Source organism: Pongo pygmaeus, chromosome 10 (assembly GCF_028885625.2).
Source record: "Pongo pygmaeus isolate AG05252 chromosome 10, NHGRI_mPonPyg2-v2.0_pri, whole genome shotgun sequence".
NCBI classification, from domain to species: Eukaryota; Metazoa; Chordata; class Mammalia; order Primates; family Hominidae; genus Pongo; species Pongo pygmaeus.
In genome coordinates, this window is record NC_072383.2 from 98,714,275 (window position 1) to 98,735,275 (window position 21,001).

Here is a 21,001-nt window from a genome sequence, read left to right on the forward strand (position 1 = left end):
GATACAAATGTTAGTGTTTTGTTTTTAAAACAAAACAATGATCCACAATAAACATTAAAGTGTTAGATTCCAGCTTTCCAATTTCAGGGAACAGCTGACAGTGACATCAATGAATGGATCAGGTAGGCTTTTCTGATTGCAAGCAGTAGAAACTCATTTGGGCTATATCTTCAGCAAAACAAAATTTATCCAGGACAAAAGATAGCTTATAAAGTCTAAGAAAAGCTGGGTCCACAGCCTTAAGAAAGATAAAAACCAGAGTAACTTTAGAAATCTTAAGTTACAGAAACAGGGACAGTCCTAGAGCCCTGCCATCAAAATATCTCAGCTCCTATATTTTCTATCTTATGTCATTGTGCTCATGAACCAAATTTCTAGCAGTCTTTTCACCCTAACTAGGATTATGTTCCTACCCTATGGCTCTAGGGGCTTTGATTGACAATCCTACTGTGATGGCCTAGAGTGAAAGAGTCTCTCAAGGAAAACTTAAGTGAAAAGATGAATGCTGGTCAGGGTGAAAGCTGTCCACTTACAGTCATAGATTATATTGCTTTAGGGCCTGGTCATTCCTTCCTAGGCCTAGACTGGTTACCATTGCAGAGTTGCAAAGTGACCATGTTTGTGTGATACCCGGTTACTGGCATACAATCTGTGGACAGTGTAGCAAGAAGATGCTGGTGGTACAAGAGAAATTATTGCAACCAAACAATATAACTGTGCTTAGAAGTTCAAGGTGATGTCAATGGAGGTAAAAAGGTAAGTCCTCATTTAAAGTCCATTACCTGTCTGGACCTCATCCTGGATGGCAGAACACCAACCAGGTGTTTTTCCTTTGAGAAACTGGGTCATTCCTCAAAGCTGCCTTTCCCAAACATGCCCCAGCCTGATGTTTACATTCTTCTGAGAATAGTGTGTATGTGTGTTTTCACATGCTTATTACAGTAAATTAATTTCTATATAAATTAGGTCTCATAGTGCTCATTTTTGAGCCACTACAAATTGGTGTTTTTGTTTGTGTTTTTTTGTTGAGATGGAGTATCGCTCCATTGCTCAGGCTGGAGTGCGGTGGCACGATCTTGACTCACTGCCACCTCCGCCTCCTGGGTTCAAGCAACTCTTCTGCCTCAGCCTCCTGAGTAGCTGGGACTATAGGCGCATGCTGCCACACCCAGCTAATTTTTGTATTTTTAGTAGAGACGGGGTTTCACCATGTTGGCCAGGTTGGTCTCGAACTCCTGACCTCGTGATCCAACCGCCTCGGCCTCCAAAAATGCTGGGATGACAGGCGTGAGCCCCCATGCCTGGCCCTACAAATTGATTTTTGACATTAATGAACATAAACCCTAATCCGTTATCACTAGGATCAAAGCTTTCATCCATTTCAACACCTATCTAATTTTGAAACTTTATTGCTAAATATAGATGTTGTTTTAATATGTTTGATTTCAAAGAACACTTTTAATATTAGCTCTATCTGGAGACAGTATAGGTCATAAAAAGTTGGCTCTGAATAGTAATATCTGGAGTGACACTTTAAAGATATGTATTGTTGTGGAAAAATATTTTTGAATTTTTGAATTCAGTGATGATTGCCTCAACATAGCAAACTGATCATGTTCACCTATTTCTCTACCTGTTCCAAGTCCCATTAAACGTCCACTGGGGAGGGGAGGGAGGTACATGAGGGAGGAATACACAGGGTGCATTTCAATGCTATTTGTGATATAGTATTTCTCAAGCTAGATGTTGGACACTGGGTATTCATTTTATTAGAGTCCATATTATGTGCATGACAAAATTCTGTTATCTTTTGTAAGATTAAATCCGTAATTCTAGTAAACAGAGTACTACTGATGTGGAGAAGTGTCTAAAATATGGAAAACAAATACAATTAGATTGTTAGAGAAACAAGAAAACCCATATCCCAAATCAGGGCAGGAGAAAACTACCAAAGAGGTAAGAACAATTCCACAGATACTTTAATCTCAGGACAAATACAGAGAGTAGGAGAAGGCTGGGCATGGCGGCATGTGTCAGCAGTCCCAGCTACTCAAGAGACTGAGGTAGGAGAATTGCTTGAGCCTAGGAGTTTGAGGCTGCAGTGTGCTACAGCTGCACCTGTGAATAGCCACTATATTTTAGCCTGGGCAACATAGTGAGATCCTGTCTAAAAAAAAAGAGTAGAAGGAGATCATGGGTTAGCCATTAAAAGATTGAAACCTACAGCTGTGCCCTATTCCCTGTCTTGTTATTGAGGCTGGGCAGTAAAAGGGGTTAAAGTGTAAAGGTTGGAAAGGAAAGACTAGAACCTGAAATAATTTCATATCCCCTAAGGGCATCAAAGTAAGAAAAAAATTTTAACGGAGCAGTGGGTTGTGTCACTGAACTCTGATTAAAGCCAAGAGCTTGGACCTCATTAGACAGAATTCTGACAGGGCAGGGCTGTAGGAAACTCAGCACATCTCCTTCCTGTTTCCCTCTCACCCCCCACAACAACCAGAGGCAAAACACCAAATTAGAACTTGGATTGGCCAGGCATGGTGGCTCACACCTGTAATCCCAGCACTTCGGGAGGCCGAGGTGGGTGGATCACCTGACGTCAGGAGTTTGAGACCAGCCTGGCCAACATGGTGAAACCCCGTCTTTACTAAAAATACAAAAAATTAGCCGGGTGTGGTGGCAGGTGCCTGTAATCCCAGCTACTTGGGAGGCTGAGGTAGGAAAAATCACTTGAACTTGAGAGGCGGAGGTTGCAGTGAGCCGAGATCGTGCCATTGCACTCCAGCCTGGGCAAAAAGAGTGAAACTCTGTCACAAAAAAAAAAAAAAAAAAGAAAAACTTGGATTCACCCATGGGTAAACAGGAATTCAGAAATGAAAAAAAATGAACAGACAACCAAGCATTAAATATTTGAGGGATACTTATCACCAGAGAGGCCCCAAATCTAACAAGAATGAATCCCTAAGGGAAGAAAACAAAGGAAAAAACAAAAACTAATATCCTCTAAAGGACTGATGGGGTCACTGTATCTATTGTAAAAAGAGCAGGTTGCTATAACAAAAATAGTTCTTAGAAATTAAAAATAAGTTATTAAAAATAACTTTTGGGCCGGGCGCCTGTAATCCCAGCAATTTGGGAGGCCAAGGCAGGCAGATCACCTGAGGTTAGGAGTTCAAGACCAGCCTGGCCAACATGGTGAAACCCATTCTCTACTAAAAATACAAAAACCAACTCAGTGTGGTGGTGCACACCTGTAATCCCTGCTACTTGGGAGGCTGAGGCAGGAGGATTGCTTCAACCCAGGAGGTGGAGGTGGCAGGGAGCCGAGATTGTGCCACTGCACTCCAGCCTAGGTGAAGAGTGAGACCCTGTCTCAAAAAAAAAAAAAAAAAAAAAAAAAGACAAAAACTTTTGCTTAATAGATGGATTGAACAGCAGAATGGACACTAGTACTGTGCTGAAAAGCTGGGCCAGGTGCAGTGGCTCACCCATGTAATCCCAGCACTTTGGGAGACTGACGCAGGTGGATGGCTTGAGCCTGGGAGTTCAAGACCAGCCTGGGCAACATGGTAAAACCCCTTCCATACTAAAAACACAAAAATTAGCTGGGCAGGGCAGTGCATGCCTGTAGTCCCGGCTACTCGGGAGGCTGAGGCACGAGAATTGCTTGAACCCAGGAGGTGGAAGTTGCAGTAAACCAGGATCACACCACTGCACTCCAGCCTGGGTGACAGGGACTCTGAAAAAAAAAAAAAAGAAAGAAAAAGAAAAGAAAGAAAGAAAAAGAAAAAAGAAAAAAGACTGAAAATCTGAGTTAGAAAGAAGCTGAGGGAATTTTCCCAGAATGTAGCATAACTGAGCAAGCACTGGGATGGCTGGGGAAAGAGGCTAACCAATGTCCCAGTGTATGCTATGCTGTCCATCTAAATATTAAGAGCCTTACCTACAGAAGATGGCTTTTGATAAGAAAGCTTTTGATAGGCTTTCACACAGGAAACAAATATCCTTGCATTTGGGGCCTATTTTGAGTTTGTCCACTTACTTCCCTAAAGCTTCTACTTCCCAAATTTCTTTTTTTTTCTTTCTTTTTTAAAATTTATTTTTATTTCTTTTTGAGATGGGGTCTTGCTCTGTCACTCAGGCTGGAGTGCACTGGCATGATCCTAGCTCACTGCAGCCTGGAACTCCTGGGCTCAAGTGGTCTTCTCACCTCAGCCTCCAGAGTAGCTGGGACTAAAAGCTTGCGCCACTACCCCTGGCTAATTTTTTTATTTTTATTTTTAGAGATAGGGAATCTCACTATGTTGCCCATGCTGGCCTTGGACTCCTAGCCTCAAGCAATCCTCCTGCCTTGGCCTCCCAAAGTGTTGAGATTATGGGCCTATGCCACCATTCCTGGCCTAGGTTTCTTATCTTGTAGTTGTCAAATCTCTGACCCTTTGGTCAAATCATTAACTGTCATCTCCACCCATGTCTTCATGTAAGTTGAACCACTAGAAATATTGCTCTGATTTCTCCCTGAGATAATTTCTCCTCCCCACTGTGGATTAGGTGTGCTCAGCAGCATGTGCTGCCATCAAGTGGAAGTGGCATATACAGGACTGGACTCAGACTGGTCTTAAGGACATGAGTCAATTTTATGAGCTACTCTCAGCTTCTCAGGAGGCTGACACAGGAGGATTGCTTGAGCCCAGGAGTTCGAGGCTGCAGTGAGCTAAGTGCACCACCGTACTCCAGCCTGGGCAACAGAGTGAGATACCGTCTCTTAAAAAAAATGTTTTTTTGGCCAGGCGTGGTGGCTCACGCTTGTAATCCCAGCACTTTGGGAGGCCGAAGTAGGCGGATCACAAGGTCAGGAGATCGAGACTATCCTGGCTAACACGGTGAAACTCCATCTCTACTAAAAATACAAAAAATTAGCCAGGCATGGTGGCGCATGCTTGTAATCCCAGCAGAAGCAGTGAGCTGAGATTGCACCATTGCACTCCAGCCCGGGCGACGAGAGAAACTCCGTCTCAAAAAATAGTAATAATTTTAAAAAAAACAGTTTTATGTAAATCATACTCAGAACACTGGCTACAAAGGATCTGGAAAATGAGGTTTTTAGCTTTCTACTCTCCGAAGTTTAGGAAGACACACTATAAGGAAGTTAGACTAAATGTTGAGCAACAGGAGCCGCAGTCCCTGGTCAAACCAGTATTCAACGCCTGGGGGCAAAATACAAACTTTTGGATAAACAAGGACTCAAAGTGCCACTCTTGAGACTATTTCTGAAATAACTGCTTAAGGATACAGTACTGTAGTAAGATGACAATGAATCTAAGAAAGCAGGGTAAGGATTCAAGAAAACAGTAGGGGCCCAGCAAGATGGCTTATGCCTATAATCCCACCACTTTGGGAGGCAGAGGCAGGAGAAGCACTTGAGCCCAGGAGTTAGAGGCTGTAGTGAGCTAGGATCATACCACTGCACTCCAGCATGTGTGACAGAGCAAGACCTTATCTCTAAAAAACAAACAAAAACACAGTAGGGAAAAAATAAATCAGGAAAATTAATTTGAATAATTATAGAAGCGCTAAAGAGTTAGCAATTGAAATACTGAATTGTGTAATTTTATAATTTGTATATCTTATTAACACAAAACATTTTTCAAATTGTGTTCACTCACATTTTCAATATATATTTAAATATATATTTATTCAATTTTTTTTTTTTGAGATAGAGTTTCGCTCTTGTTGCCCAGGCTGCAGTGCAATGGCACAACCTCAGCTCACTGTAACCTCCGCCTCCTGGGTTCAAGTGATTCTCCTGCCTCAGCCTCCTGAGTAACTGAGATCACAGGCACGCGTCACAATGCCTGGCTAATTTTTGTATTTTTAGTAGAGACGGGGTTTCACCATGTTGGTCAGGCTGGTCTCGAACTCCCGACCTCAGGTGATCCTCCCACCTCGGCCTCCCAAAGTGCTGGGATTACAGGTGTGAGCCACAGCAGCCGGCCTTCAAAATAGTTGAATTGCTAGTTATACCCCTTTTATTCTGAAGTATAAGCCCTAACTAACTTAAAATAGTTTCTAGTGACAATCTTTTTTTTTTTTTTTGAGACTGAGTCTTGCTCTGTTGCTCAGAGTGGAGCGCAGTGGTGCGATCTCCGCTCACTGGAACCTCTGCCTCCTGGGTTCAAGGTATCCTACCTGCCTGCTTCAGCCTCCCCAGTAGATGGGATTACAGGTGCCCGCCACGCCTGGCTAATTTTTTTGTATTTTTATTAGAGTCGGGGATTCACCATGTTGGCCAGGCTGGTCTCGAATTCCTGACCTCAAGTCAGCACTTTGGCCTCCCAAAGTGCTGCGATTACCGGTGTGAGCCACTGTGCCCGGCAAATTATTTTAGAGTGTGTGTGTGTGTGTGTGTGTGTGTGTGTCAGGGTCACATTCTGTTATCCAGGTTAGAGTGCAGTGGCTCGATCACTCCTCAAAGCAAGTGATCCTCCCACCTTAGCCTTCTGGGTAGCTGGGACTACAGGTGTCCACCACCACGCCTGGCTAATTTTTTGTAGAGATGGGGTTTTGCCATGTTGCCCAGGCTGATCTCCAACTCCTGGGCTCGAGCAATCTGCCTGCCTCAGACTCCCAAAGTGCTGGTATTACAGGCGTGAGCCACCAGGTCCGGCCCCTAGTGACAATCTTACAATAAAACACACAACAAATAAAACAAAGGAATAACTTTATCAAAATATCTTTGTCAATTTTAGCGTTTTATTAACTTTTTGTTGCTAATTTAATGGTTAGTATTTAGCATTCTTGAGCCATCTTTAAAGCACCTAGTTTTACTCTGAACTTGGACTTTAAGAATTAGGAAAATGGTGAAACCCTATCTCTACTAAAAATGCAAAATTTAGGTAGGTGTGGTGGGTCATGCTTGTAGTACCAGCTACTCAGGAGGCTGAGGCGGGAGAATCGCTTGAACCTGAGAGGCGGAGGTTGCAGTGAGCTGAGATCACACAACTGCACTCCAGCATGGGTGTCAGAGATCCTGCCTCAGAAAAAAAAAAAAAGAATTAGGAAAATGTCTCATATATTCATTTATAACTTTCGAAGTATCATATTCTTTCTGACAAAAGGTTAAGTAGTTTCATATTTTTAGCCTAAAGGAAAATGCTAATAGAAACTTGAGTCAGTGAACAGTTGTGTAATTAGAAGTCTTTGCCAGGTGCAGTTGCTCACGCCTGTAATCTCAGCACTCTGGGAGGCCAAGGCGGGTAGATCACCTGAGGTCAGGAGTTTGAGACCAGCCTGGTCAACATGGTGAAACCCCGTCTCTACTTAAAAAAAATGCAAAAATTATCCAGGTATGGTGGCATGCACCTGTAATCCCAGCTACTAGGGAGGCTGAGACTGGAGAACAGCTTGAACCCAGGAGGTGGAGGTTGCAGTGAGCCAAGTTAGTGCCACTGCACTCCAGCCTGGGCGACAGAGCAAGACTCCGTCTCAAAAAAAAAAAAAGTCTTTGTATATGGGTTAATTCACATAATTTATATACCTCACAACTCCAATGTGATGGTTAAATTTCATAGTTTCAAGCTCCATCTCAGTAAATTAATTCATTAGGTATGGAAAGGCGTCATTGTGTAACAAGCACTCCAGGTGATTCTGGTGCAGGTAGACCTTGGGCCACTTTGAGAAACACTGGCCTAAGGCTGGGCACGGTGGCTCGCGCCTGTAATCCCAGCACTTTGGGAGGCCAAAGTGGGCGGATCACCTGAGGTCGGGAGTTTGAGACCAGCCTGACCAACTTGGAGAAACCCCATCTCTACTAAAAATACAAAATTAGCCAGGCGTGGTGGCGCATACCTGTAATCCCAGCTACTTGGGAGTCTGAGGCAGAAGAATTGCTTGAACCCGGGAGGCAGGAGGTTGTGGTGAGCCGAGATCGCGCCATTGTACTCCAGCCTGGGCAACAGGAGCGAAACTCCATCTCAAAAACAAAACAAAACAAAACAAACAAACAAACACAAAAAAAGAAACAGGCCTGGAGGGTGAGAGGATAGCACTTATTAAAATAGCCTAACCTGTGACAGGCAATGTATATACATATCATTTAATCCTAACTGCAACAATTGTATACTAGCTCCATTTTGCAAATGAGAAAACCTAGGTTCAAAACAGTGAGTAAACTGTTCAAGGTCACATTAGGTAGTGGACTTGTGAGTCAAACACAGGTGGGTCTAATTTTGAAGTTTATGCTTTACCACACCTTCAATTTAGATGTTCACAAGTATTTCACCCTAAACATATCAAAGTTAAATTTACCCTCAACTCCTCATCTTTCTAACCCAATCTGCCATTCCTATATACATACATATATATAATTTTCATGTATGCATATGCATACAGCCCCCTGAAAGACGGAAATATGTATAAAATGTTCTTGGCAACCCAGTCCCTTTAAACATTCTCGTCCCTCTTCCAGAGATGCTGTTACAAATTCTAACTCCCATTCAGATTTCACGACCAACTTTAAATACTGCTTCTCTTTCAGATGCCATAATAAATTAGTTGTATAGAGTTCTGTATTCATACCTCTATACGTTTACTACATTGTTAATGTCATGTTTATGTTCTCTGTATTAGAGTTACTTTTCCAAGGGTGGGACTATGACATCCACTTTATGTCTCCTACATCATACCTGGCATAGCTGAAAAGCTGAATGATTATACTCATGAATGAATGATTAGGTAGCATCATTGGTTATAGGGTTGCTAAGCATCAGAGACGAGGCTTCAGCCCCAATTTTTTTGATTTTCGTGTTCCAAAAATCTTTTTAGCATGCAAGGAATCAGCAAGTAGAAGCACTTCCAATCTACTTGTAGAGTGTACAGGAAGGAAATATTTCCAGGAAAAAGATCTCAATAACAGATTTCAGTCTTGAATTCTTTATGGATAAAAGTTATATAAGAAGAAAAACGTTTTGTCTCAAAAAAAATTTTTTTTTGGAGTTAGAAAATCTTTCATGAGCTTGGGCTACATAGCGAAACCCTGTCTCTAAAAAAGAAACTAGCTGGGCTTGGTGGCATGTGCCTGTAGTCCCAGCTACTCAGGAGGCTGAGGTGGGAGAACTGCTTGAACCCAGGAGGCTGAGGTGGGAGAACTGCTTGAACCCAGGAGGTTGAGGCTGTGGTGATCCATGATCACACCACTGCACTTCAGCCTGAGTGACAGAGTTAGACCCTGTCTCCAGAAACAAACAAACAAACAAACAAAACCTTTTATTTATGTGGCTAGTACCTGTCAACAAAAAAATTATTCAATGATATTTGTTAAAAGATGATTTTATTCAGGACCATCAAAATAGGTACAGGGACCACTGCTATGGGATTCTGTGGTCAGGGAGAGATACTAGCCTCAAATCTGAGTACGGCATGGCCAAGTAGTGGGAATTTATAGCCAAGAAGCAGGTCAGGGGTCAATGAAAGGAAAATTACTGAGAGGAAAAACCTCAAGGGTAAGGGAGATTCTGGCTGAACTGACCTAACAGGATTCTCACCGAAGACTGGCCAGGATGATGACACATAACCTCTGGGGAATGATAAAGGATGAGGAACATGATTTCATATTGAGTATGATGAGATATTGACGGTGGGGGCTTCTTGCTAAACTGACACAGCAGGGTTCTTTGCTAAAATGGGATTTAAGGAAGAGCACAGATGGGACTAGAAGAAGATTCAGGAGCCTGACTAAAGTTTGGTCAAGCAAACAATCTTTGTCATCTCGTAGAGACTGAATAATCTAAGAAGTTTAAACAGTCTCAAGTGTTATGAATCAGACTGTTAATGGTCATGGAAATTTACTGAATATTCTATCAGGAGGAAAGTTTTCCAGTAATTGAAACTGGATTTATTTATACAGAGAAAAAAATGCTTTACATGTAAGTCCCTCCAAAATGTTTAGCCTAACATTGAATGATGATACCCTTGGGAACTTAATTCTTTTTAAGCCTAATAACTGTGCTTTATGAAGCTGTCACTAGGTGGCATGGCAATGCTTGGTTAGAAATTTCCCTTTAGAAATTAATGCCTCAGAACCTTCAAAAACTATTCAGTAGAAGTCAGTTTCTTTGTAAACAAGTTTTATTGTTTACAAAGTTTCATTGTTTACAAGTTTAATTTAGTAGTATGTATGGATGTATATATATTTACACACACATATACATATATATGTGTGTACATGTTGATAAAAATAAGCTCCATTAGGGAATGTTGTAGGAAATACTCAATTTAAATAATAACAAAATAAGACATTTAAAGTATGCTTAACAACTCTGACTTCTGGTAATTCTATTTCTAAACTATATTTTATCCTAATCTAGAATACTCATCTGATAGTATTTTCCCTTTTAACCCAAACAGGTCAAATCGTACATCCAGGTCTATGATTCCAGAGCCCATATTCTTTTTTTTTAAGGTGTTTTTTTAATTCTCTTATTTTTAAAAATTCTTTATTTCCATAGGTTTTTGGGGAACAGGTCGTATTTGGTTACATGAATAAGCTTTTTAGTGGTGATTTGTGAGATTTTGGGGCACCCATCCACCCAGCAGTATACACTGAACCTAATTTGTGGCCTTTTCTCCCTTACCCCTTTCCCACCCTTTCACCCCCAAGTCCCCAAACTCCACTGTATCATTCTATTTTTTCCCCCCCAAGGTGGAGTCTTGCTCTGTCACCCAGGCTGGAGTGCAGTGGCATGATCCCGGCTCACTGCAGCCTCCGTCTCCTGGGTTCAGGCAATTCTCCTATCTCAGCCTCCCAAGTAGCTGGGATTACAGGTACCTGCCACCGCGCCCAGCTAATTTTTGTATTTTTAGTAGAGACGGGTTTCACCATGTTGACTAGGCTGGTCTTGAACTCCTGACCTTAGGTGACCCACCCGCCTCAGCTTCCCAGAGTGTTGGGATTACAGGTGTGAGCCACCGTGCCTGGCCCACTGTATCACTCTTAGGCCTTTGCATTCTCATAGCTTAGCTCCCACTTATGAAGGAGAATATACGATGTTTGGTTTCCCATTCCTCAGTTACTTCACGTAGAATAATCGTCTCCAATCCCATCCAGGTTGCTGCGAATGCCATTAATTCATTCCTTTTTATGGCTGCATAGTATTCCATTGTATGCATATACCACACTTTATCCACTTCTTGATTGATGGGCATTTGGGCTGGTTCCATATTTTTGCAATTGTGAATTGTGGTGCTATAAACATGTGAGAGCAAGTATCTTTTTGGTATAATGACTTCTTTTCTTCTGGGTAGATACCCAGTAGTGGGATTGCTGAATCAAATGATAGTTCTACTTTTAGTTCTTTAAGGAATCTCCACACCGTTTTCCATAGTGGCTGTACTAGTTTACATTCCCACCAGTAATGTAGAAGTGTTCCTTGTTCACCACATCCATGCCAACATCTATTATTTTTTTATTTTTCTATTATGACCATTCTGTGGGAGTAAGGTGGTATCGCACTGTGGTTTTGATTTATATTTCCCTAATCACTAGTGATGTTGAGCATTTTTTCATGTTTGTTGGTGATTTGTATATCTTCTTTTGAGAATTTTCTATTCATGTCCTTAGCCCACTTTTTGATGGGATTGTTTTTTTCTTACTGATTTGTTTGAGTTCCTTGTAGATTCTGGATATTAGTACTTTGTCAGATGTATAAAGATTTTCTCCCACTCTATGGGTTATCTGTTTACTGTGCAGACTGTTCCTTTTGCTGTGCAAAAGCGCTTTCGTTTAATTAAGTCCCACCTATTTATCTTTGTTTTTTTTGTATTTGCTTTTGGGTTCTTGGTCATGAAATCTTTGCATAAGCCAATGTCTAGAAGAGTTTTTCCCATGTTATCTTCTAGAATTTTCATAGTTTCAGTTCTTAGGACTTAAATCTAAAATGATTTTTGTATAAGGTGAGAGATGAGGATCCAGTTTCATTCTCCTACATGTGGCTTGCCAATTATCCCAGCACCATTTGTTGAAGAGGGTGTCCTTTCCCCACTTTCAGTTTTTGTTTGCTTTGTTGAAGATCAGTTGGCTATATGTATTTGGGGTTATTTCTGGGTTCTCTATTCTGTTTCATTGGTCTATGTGCCTATTTTTATACTAGTACCATGCTGTTTTGGTGACTATGGCCTTATAGTATAGTTTAAAATCAGGTAATGTGATGCCTCCAGATTTGTTCCTTTTGCTTAGTCTTGCTTTGGCTATTCAGGCTCTTTTTTGTTTCCATATGAATTTTAGGAGTTTCTTTTTCTTTTTTTTTTTTTTGAAACGGAGTCTCGCTCTGTTGCCAGCCAGGCTGGAGTGCAGTGGCGTGATCTGGGCTCACCGCAACCTCCACCTCCCAAGTTCAAGCGATTCTCCTGCCTCAGCCTCCAAAGTAGCTGTGACTATAGGCATGTGCCACCACACCCAGCTAATTTTTGTATTTTTAGTAGAGATGGGTTTTCACCATGTTGGCCAAGCTGGACTCAAACTCCTGACCTCAGGTGATCCACCCGCCTTGGCCTCCCAAAGTGCTGGGATTACAGGCATGAGCCACTGCGCCTAGCCTAGGATTTTTTTTTTCTAGTTCTGTAAAGAATGATGGTAGTATTTTAATGGAAATTGCATTGAACTATAGACTTCAGAGCCCATATTCCTGTTACCACACCACAGATTCTCCCTCACGAACGCACTATTTACAGATGGAGAGATGACTGTTATCCATCAAAGAGTTGGAAGGTACCTTTGGTATTACCTGGCCCAATCTTAAAAAAAAATTTTTTAAATTTATTTCTTTTTTTATTTCTTTGTTTCAACCTTAAACTATTAAAGGAATAGCTCAATCTTAAAAATATAGATCTGTGCATGTGTATTTTTATTTTAGAGATTTTTTAAAAACTGAGGCTCAGTGCAAAGATATTTGTCTAAGGTTATAATTTTCTGAACAGCAGACGCAAGGACGTGGTAATATCCTTAAAGCATTTGTCAAAGTATCCACCATTCATAGTGATGACTAGCAAATCCCTACCTGATTCACACTGAACATTAAAATGGCAACTTTCCAAATAGGAGACTCTTCTATCGAAGAGGGCTTGGTGGCATGTTTCCAGTATTTTCCTGGTATCTCTTCAGGTACCCTCTCAGGTCTTCCACTGGAAGTATATTAACTTCCTCCCCAACTTAAAAAAAGCCATATGCAGATTAGGGCAGTTTTATCTTCCAGTGTCATATAATTGGGTTGCTTTTTTTTTTTTTTGACAGAGTCTCGCCCCGTCACCCAGGCTGGAGTGCAATGGCACCATCTCGGCAACATCCGCCTCCCGGGTTCAAGCAATTCTCCTGCCTCAGCCTCCCAAGTACATACCATGCACCATCACTCCTGGCTAATTTTTTGTATTTTTAGAAGAGCCGGGGTTTCACCATGTTGGCCAGGCTGGTCTCGAACTCCTGATCTCAGGTGATCTGCCTGCCTTGGCCTACCAAAGTGCTGGGATTACAGGAGTGAGCCACCATACCCAGCCTTTCTTTTTTTTTAAGTAGGAAGAACTTAAAAGTCATCTAGCTTAGTGCTTTATTTTATTTTTTATTTTTTATTTTTGTGCCCAGGCTGGTGTGCAGTGGCATAATCTCAGCTCACTGCAACCTCTGCTCCTGGGCTCAACTCATCCTCCCACCTCAGCCTCCTGAGCAGCTGGGACTATAGGCACCCACCACTGTACCTGGCTAATTTTTGCATTTTTACTAGAGATGGGGTTTTGCCATGTTGTGCAGGCTGGTCTTGGAACTTGTAGGCTCAAGCGATCTACCCACTTCAGCCTCCCAAAGTGCTGGGATTATAGGCGTGAGCCACCACATCTAGCCAATGCTCTTATGTTAATATAACATTGGGATATTTAATAGTTTATCCATAAGGTAAAAGCAAAATTTGGGAAATATATAAATATACATCAATAAAGACTTTTAGATTCTTGAACCCAGTGGTTCTTACTGTGCTTGCGCCACAGTCCTCGTGAAAATTTGCTGACAGTCATGGATTATCTTCCTAGAAAGATGCCATAAGCACAGATACACAAAAAACTGCCTGCAGTTTCACAAAGTGTATTGTACTTTGGCCCTTTGAAACCTTTTCACAGACTCTTAGTTGAGAATTTTTGTTTGTTTTTTTGAGACAGAGTCTCTCCCTGTTGCTGAGGCTGGAGTGCAGTGGCGTGATCTCAGCTCACTGCAACCTCCACCTCCTGGGTTCAAGCAATTCTCCTGCCTCAGCCTCTCAAGTAGCTGGGATTACAGGTGCCCACCACCACACGTGGCTAATTTTTGTATTTTTGGTAGAGATGGGGTTTCACCACGTTGGACAGGCTGGTCTCGAACTCCTGACCTCAGTTTATCCACCTGTCTTGGCCTCCCAAAGTGCTAGGATTACAGATGTGAGCCACCACACCTGGCCAATAATTTTTGTTTTTTGAGACAGCGTTTCACTCTATTGCCCAGGCTGGAGTGCAGTGGCACACTCATGGCTCATTGAAACCTTGAACTCCTCAGCTCACGTGATCTTCCCACTTCAGTCTCCTGAGTAGTCAGAACTACAGGGTACACCACACTCTGCCCAGCAATTAAAATTTTTATTTTATTTTTTTGTAGAGACAGGGTCAAACTATATTGCCCAGGCTGGCCTTGAACTCCCAGTCTCAAGCAATCCTCCTGCATTGGCATCCCAATGTGCTGGGATTATAGGTGTGAGCCACCAGGCCAAGCCTTAGCTGAGAATTTTTTTTCCCCGCAAGACAGGGTCTTGCTATGTTGCCCAGGCTGGCCTCTAACTCCTGTGGTCAGCCAGGCACAGTGGCTCATAACTGTAATTCCAGCACTTTGGGAGGCAGAGGCAGGAGGACTGCTTGAGGCCAGGAGTTTGAGGCCAGGAGTTTGAGACCAGCCTGGGCAATGTAGTGAGACCCCATCTCTACAAAAACAAACAAACAAACTAAACCTCCTGGGCTCAAGGAATCCTCCTGTTTCAGCCTCTCAAATAGTTGGGACTACAGCTACATGCCACCATGTCTGACTTCTTAGTTGAGAACTTTGAAACTAAGCATTCTAATTCAAGATGACTGATACAGGTTTTATGCAAAAAGATAAAACTGATGACATCTGTCTAATATAGTTTATTTTTCCGAGAAATTAATTAATTATGCTTCTCTTTCCCTGTGATCAACAATATAAACTAAGATGACCACAAAATACTTTTTTCCTTCTTTTTTTTTTTGAGACAGGCTTGCTTTATTGCCCAGGCTGCAGTACAGTGGTGCAATCATAGCTCACTGCAGCCTAAAACTCCTGGGCTCAAGAGATCCTCCCACCTCAGCCTCCTGAGTAGCTGGGACTATAGGTGTGAGCTGCCACACCTGGCTACATTTTTTTTTTTTGCAGTTTTTGTAGAGATAGGGGCAGGGTCTCACTATTACTCAGGCTGGTCTTGAACTCCTGGACTTAAAGCAATCCCCTCTCCTTGGCCTCCCAAAGTGCTGGGACTACAGGCATGGGCCACCAAGCTTGGCCCATAAGAATTTTTCTGGGTAAAACTTCCCATAGGTATTGAATCTGTAACCTCTGCTACATTAGGGAATGATGCCATAAAGTGAACTAACCAATTTAAAACAAAGAAAGAGAGAGAAGCAGGCAAGAAAAAAGTGAAAGAGCTGGAAAGAGAGAGAGAAAGAGGAAAGAAAAGGAAGGAGCAGAGAAATAATGAGAAGGAAAGAAGATAACCATAAAATATGGACTGAAGAAGAATTAGAGAGAGAAATCTCAGTTTTGATGTTTACGAATTTTAAATTTGTGGCCTTTTAAATCTACTTCATGTAGCCAGGTGTGGTGGCTCACGCCTGTAATCCCAGCACCTTGGGAGGCTGAGGCGGGCAGATCACCTGAGGTCAGGAGTTCAAGACTAGCCTGGCCAACATGGCGAAACACCGTCTCTACTAAAACTACAAAAATTAGCCGAGTGTAGTGGCAGGCGCCTATAATCCCAGCTACTCGGGAGGCTGAGGCAGGAAGAATTGCTTGAACCCGAGAGGCAGAGGTTGCAGTGAGCTGAGATGGTGCCACTGTACTCCAGCCTGGGACAGAGCAAGACTCCATCTCAAAAAAAAACAAAAACAAAAACAAAAACAACTACTTTATGCATCTTTCCCTATTTCAATGATTCATAGTTATTTAAGTTACAGCAGCTTAAGGGAGTTGCTTGAAAATAATCATATACTAAGGAAAATGCATGCTTTCTTCAGAGAGCTTGTGTATGAAAAGTTCCTTTCCTGTGGAAAAAAAAGGAAATTAACTGTACTAGATCCCTAATAATAGCAGCACATTTATTAAGTGATTTTAGCAGCATAATTAAGTGAATCAGCAAACATGAAGGCTAACTTGTATTCCTTCTTAAAGTTAAAAACTTCCTTAACATATTTTAAGCATGATTAAATTAAAAGTAATATTTTATAAAAATAAAATAATGGCCAAGTACAGTGACTCATGCTTATAATCCCAGCACTTTAAGAGGCCAAGGCAGGAGGATGACTTGAGGCCAGGAGTTCGAGACCAGCCTGGGCAACATAATAGGACCCCTGTCTTTACAAAATAAAAATAAAAAATAAAACACTTAAAATCCTTTGAGATTATGCTTTCTCTGAAGTGTAAGTATGGCAATTTGAGAAAACCACCAGAGAATTGTTTATATTTACAAATTGTAGTTTCTTGTATCAGAAATGTTAATTCAAAGCTTCTGGATGGTGTTTTTGAATAAATTAATTTCTTTTTTCGTTTCAGAGAGATGCTGGGGTTACTATTAATCTCAAGAGCCAACTGGTGTAGATACTGAATTGTCCTTCCCTTCTGCTTTTCAAACTCCTTGTATGTCAAGGGTTGGCAAAATGTAAAGCCTGGAAAAAAAAAGAAAAGAAAAAAAAAAGAAAAGTACCACTGGAAAAGCAAGTTTAAAAACCAGCTAAACTGTACTTATCCAAACTGGTCTTATGGTATGTTACCTATGCCTAGGCTTTCTTTGTTCCACAGTTTCTTTCAAAAGTGCTTTTACTTTAGCAAAACATACATGATGTTATTTTACATACATTATTTGATCTCTAAAATAACTAGAAGCAAGAGAAACAAGAAACTAGTATCCCAGTTTCAAGAGAAATACATAAAATATTTAAGTGACATGGCCAATAAGTCAAAGGCATGTTCAAAACATGAACAAAGAATGTCTGAATTCTATAGCATTGCTTTTTCACACTGCTCTGTGAGCTGTCTTAGCATGTACAGTCAACCTATGCTGATCTACAGAGGAAGCCACCATAGCCTGCACACTCACCAAAGCAGTTCTCAGAGTTAATGTTTGAAATCCTGAAGGCCATTAGTATGAGGGCTTTTTTTTTTTTTTTTTTTTTTTTGCCTATCTTCACTATAATAGGACACACCTATGGAAATAGCCTGGAATTACACTGCCTCTGAAAACTTACGCTCCTATACTCAACTCTCTACTCAGAATCTACATTTTTCAAATAATAATAATATCTTACAATGAATGCTTACCATGTGTCAACCTTTTGGTACTTTTTCTCATTAAATCTCCAGTATCCTAAGCTGTAGATGTGTAGCTATTATTTTCAGCCATACCTTAAAGGTAAAGAAATAAAGCTTGACCACATGGCTAGAAAGTAGCTGAGTTAGGATCTGAACCCAGGGTTGTCCATTACTGGGGCTTGGTGTCTTCATCACTATGCTATGCTGCCTTTGGTTCTCTGTCAACTTTCTTCAGTCTCAGAACATGAAAACTTGATGTGCCAGTTTTAGCATACTTCTAGCATTTCTTCTTTCCCATCCTGAGTCCATAACATATCTGAACACTTGAACCACTGCTTCATCAATATGTGTCCTTAATTCTCTTGCACACCTATCCTTCTGCAACACGCGACAAAGCAAAATCCCAGCTCTTAATCAATGCTCTAATCTACTGTGTCCACTCCAACATTCAAGGAAATACAGTAATTCACCCTTATTCCCAGGGGCTACATTCCCCAGTGGGTGCCTCCAACTGCAGGTGGTACCAAATCCTATATGTACTATGTTTTTTCCCATATATATATACCTATATTAAAGTTTAATTTATTCATTAGGCATCATAAGAGATTAACAGCAATAACCAATAATAAAATAGAGCAATTATAACAATATATTAGAGTAAAAGTTATGTGAGTGTGGTCTCTCTTTCTTAAAATATCTTATTGTACTGTACTCACCTATTTTCTAACTGTGGAACGTGAAACCACAGATAAAAGGGGGGTACTGTAAGTGTTGAAAAAAGATACCGTCTAATCGGCACCACTAAAATTTAGAATCTCCTGCTTTATGTGGTGCTCAGAACTATGCAACAATTCCTGTACTTAAACTTTCTCAACTCCCCTAACCATCACCTAAGCATCTATTTCAAACCATTCCCTTCTTCTCATGTCATCCATTCAGTGCTCCCCCTGTAAACCCTCAGACAATATGGTCTCCTCCTACTTTCTCAAGGAAAATGGATTCATTACTTAATGGTATCCCTCAACTTCCTACCCTTGGCACTACACATTTATTTACATCCATATACACTTGCCTTTACTCTAAAATCCCTCCTCCTGTTCCAGGAAAACCCTTGATCCTATGCCCTCAAACTAATTACCTCCTGCCTCCTCCAGGGCCTGCCTCCACCAGCATCTCTTTTCTTCAATACCCCCTTTCTTCTGATGCCTTCCTCTCAGCAGATCAGTATGCTAAAATCTCTCCCTTGACCTTGCACTGCTCTGGTTATTGCCCAGTTCCTCTCTTCCCCTTCTCACCATACATCCACTCTTCATTTCTCTACCCATTCTATCCTTCTCATCCCACTGCTACCTGGATTTTGCCTCTCAAGTGATTAAGATAGCTCTAATTGGCTCCACATATTCAGTGGCCATTCTGATCTCCCAATACATGGAACCCTCCATCCTAAAATGTTATATTTCTTTGGCTTCATGGGCATGACTTCTTCTCATTCCCTTTCTAACATATTTTTCTCTCATTCATAGGTTCCTCTTTACTCACCCCTTGACTATTGGTGTCAAAGTTTTATCCTTGAACTTTTACTTAGCACAGGCAGAGGTGTCTCCCTCTCTCTCTCTCTCTCTCTCTCTCTATATATATATATATATACATATATACAAAATACAATAAAATACAATTTTATTTTATGGTTTTTTTGTTTGTTTGTTTTGAGACAGAGTCTCTCTCTGTCGCCCAGGCTGGAATGCAGTGGCGTGATCTTGGCTCACTGCAAGCTCTGCCTCCTAGGTTCACGCGAGTCTCCTGCCTCAGCCCCCCGAGTGGCTGGGACTACAGGCGCCCACCACCAGGCCACGCTAATTTTTTTGTATTTTTAGTAGAGACGGGGTTTCACTGTGTTAGCCAGGACGGTCTCAATCTCCTGACCTTGTGATCCACCCGCCTCGGCCTCCCAAAGTGCCGGGATTACAGTCATGAGCCACAGCGTCCGGCCTATTTTATGTTTGAGACAGGGTCTTGCTCTGTCACCCCACCTGGAGTGCAGCGGCGTTGATCATGGCTCACTGCAGCCTGGACCGCCTGCAGCGATCCTCCTGCCTCATCCTGCTGAATAATTTTTTATGTTTTGCCTGGCTAGTTTTTTATTTTTATTTTTGTAGGGATGGGATCTCACTATGTTGCCCAGGCTGCTCTTGAACTCCTGGGCTCAAGCAATTCTCCTGCCTCAGCCTCCCAAAGTGCTGGGATTGCAGGTGTGAGCCACTGCACCCAGATATTTATTTTTAGCTCTTATCTCTCCCCTGAACTTCCAAATTGTACATCTAGTTGCCCTGCTGAAAATCTCAACCACAACGTCCCAGGCTTATTTTATTTATTTATTTATTTTATTTATTTTTTGAGATGGAGTCTCACTCTGTTGCCGAGACTGGAGTGCAGTGGCGCAATCTCAGCTCACCACAACCTCCGCCTCCCGGGTTCAAGCGATTCTCCTATCTCAGCCTCCTGACTAGCTGGGACTACAGGTGCGCACCACCATCCCCAGCTAATTTTTGTATTTTTAGTAGAGATGGGGTTTCACTATGTTGGCCAGGCTGGTCTCGAGCTCCAGACCTTGTGATCCGCCTGCCTTGGCCTCCCAAAGTGCTGGGATTACAGGTGTGAGCCACCGCGCCTGGCCCCATGCTTATTTTAAATCAAAAGCCCCAAACAGACTCCATCACTCCCCTAAATATGGTGGTAGTCACCCCACCTGGAAACCTGAGATTCATATTTGAGTCACTTTTCTTTTTTTGGAGACAGGGTCTAGCTCTATCCCCCAGACTGGAGTGTAGTGGCGAGATCTCAGCTCAATGCAACCTCCACTTCCCGGGTTCAAGCAATTCTCATGCCTCAGCCTCCCAAGTAGCTGGGATTACAGGCACCCACCACCATGCCAGGCTAATTTTTGTATTTTTAGTAGAGACAGGGTTTCACCATATTGGCCAGGCTGGTCTCAAACTCCTGACCTCAAGTGATCTGCCTGCCTCAGCCTCCCAGTGCTGGGATTACAGGCATGAGCCACTGTGTCCCACCGAGTCACTTTTCTTCCTAACCCACAAGTGAAATCAATTGTTGCCAATTTTACCTCCTAAATATTTCTCAAACTGTTCCTTCCTCTTCATCCCTCACGCCTGTGCATTGTACAGGCCTACATAATTTCTCAGTGTGTTGTCATAGTAGTCTCCCAACCAGGACTGCTTCCAGTCCTCCAGGTCAATCCATTCTCTACACTGCTGCCAGCACTTTTTATCTAAAATACAAATCTGGTCGTATCACTTCCTTAAAAATAATTTTTAATGCCTTTCCAACTGCCTAGAGACTTGGTAGCTAAATATGGCCCTTCGTAAGATGATACCTATCCATCTC

The 21,001-nt window shown here is 41.9% G+C and overlaps 1 protein-coding gene across 1 annotated transcript in view; it reads right to left on the minus strand.

The window, feature by feature from the left end:
- Nucleotides 1–1,961: 1,961 nt before the first annotated feature.
- Nucleotides 1,962–21,001, minus strand: part of DEPDC4 (DEP domain containing 4) — a 41,209-nt gene continuing 22,169 nt past the window's right edge. The window contains exon 10 of the mRNA XM_054445669.2: nt 1,962–2,167. Within this exon, the coding sequence (XP_054301644.1) occupies nt 2,139–2,167 (29 nt within the window). The 3' untranslated portion in view covers nt 1,962–2,138. The remainder of the gene's footprint in view (nt 2,168–21,001) is intronic.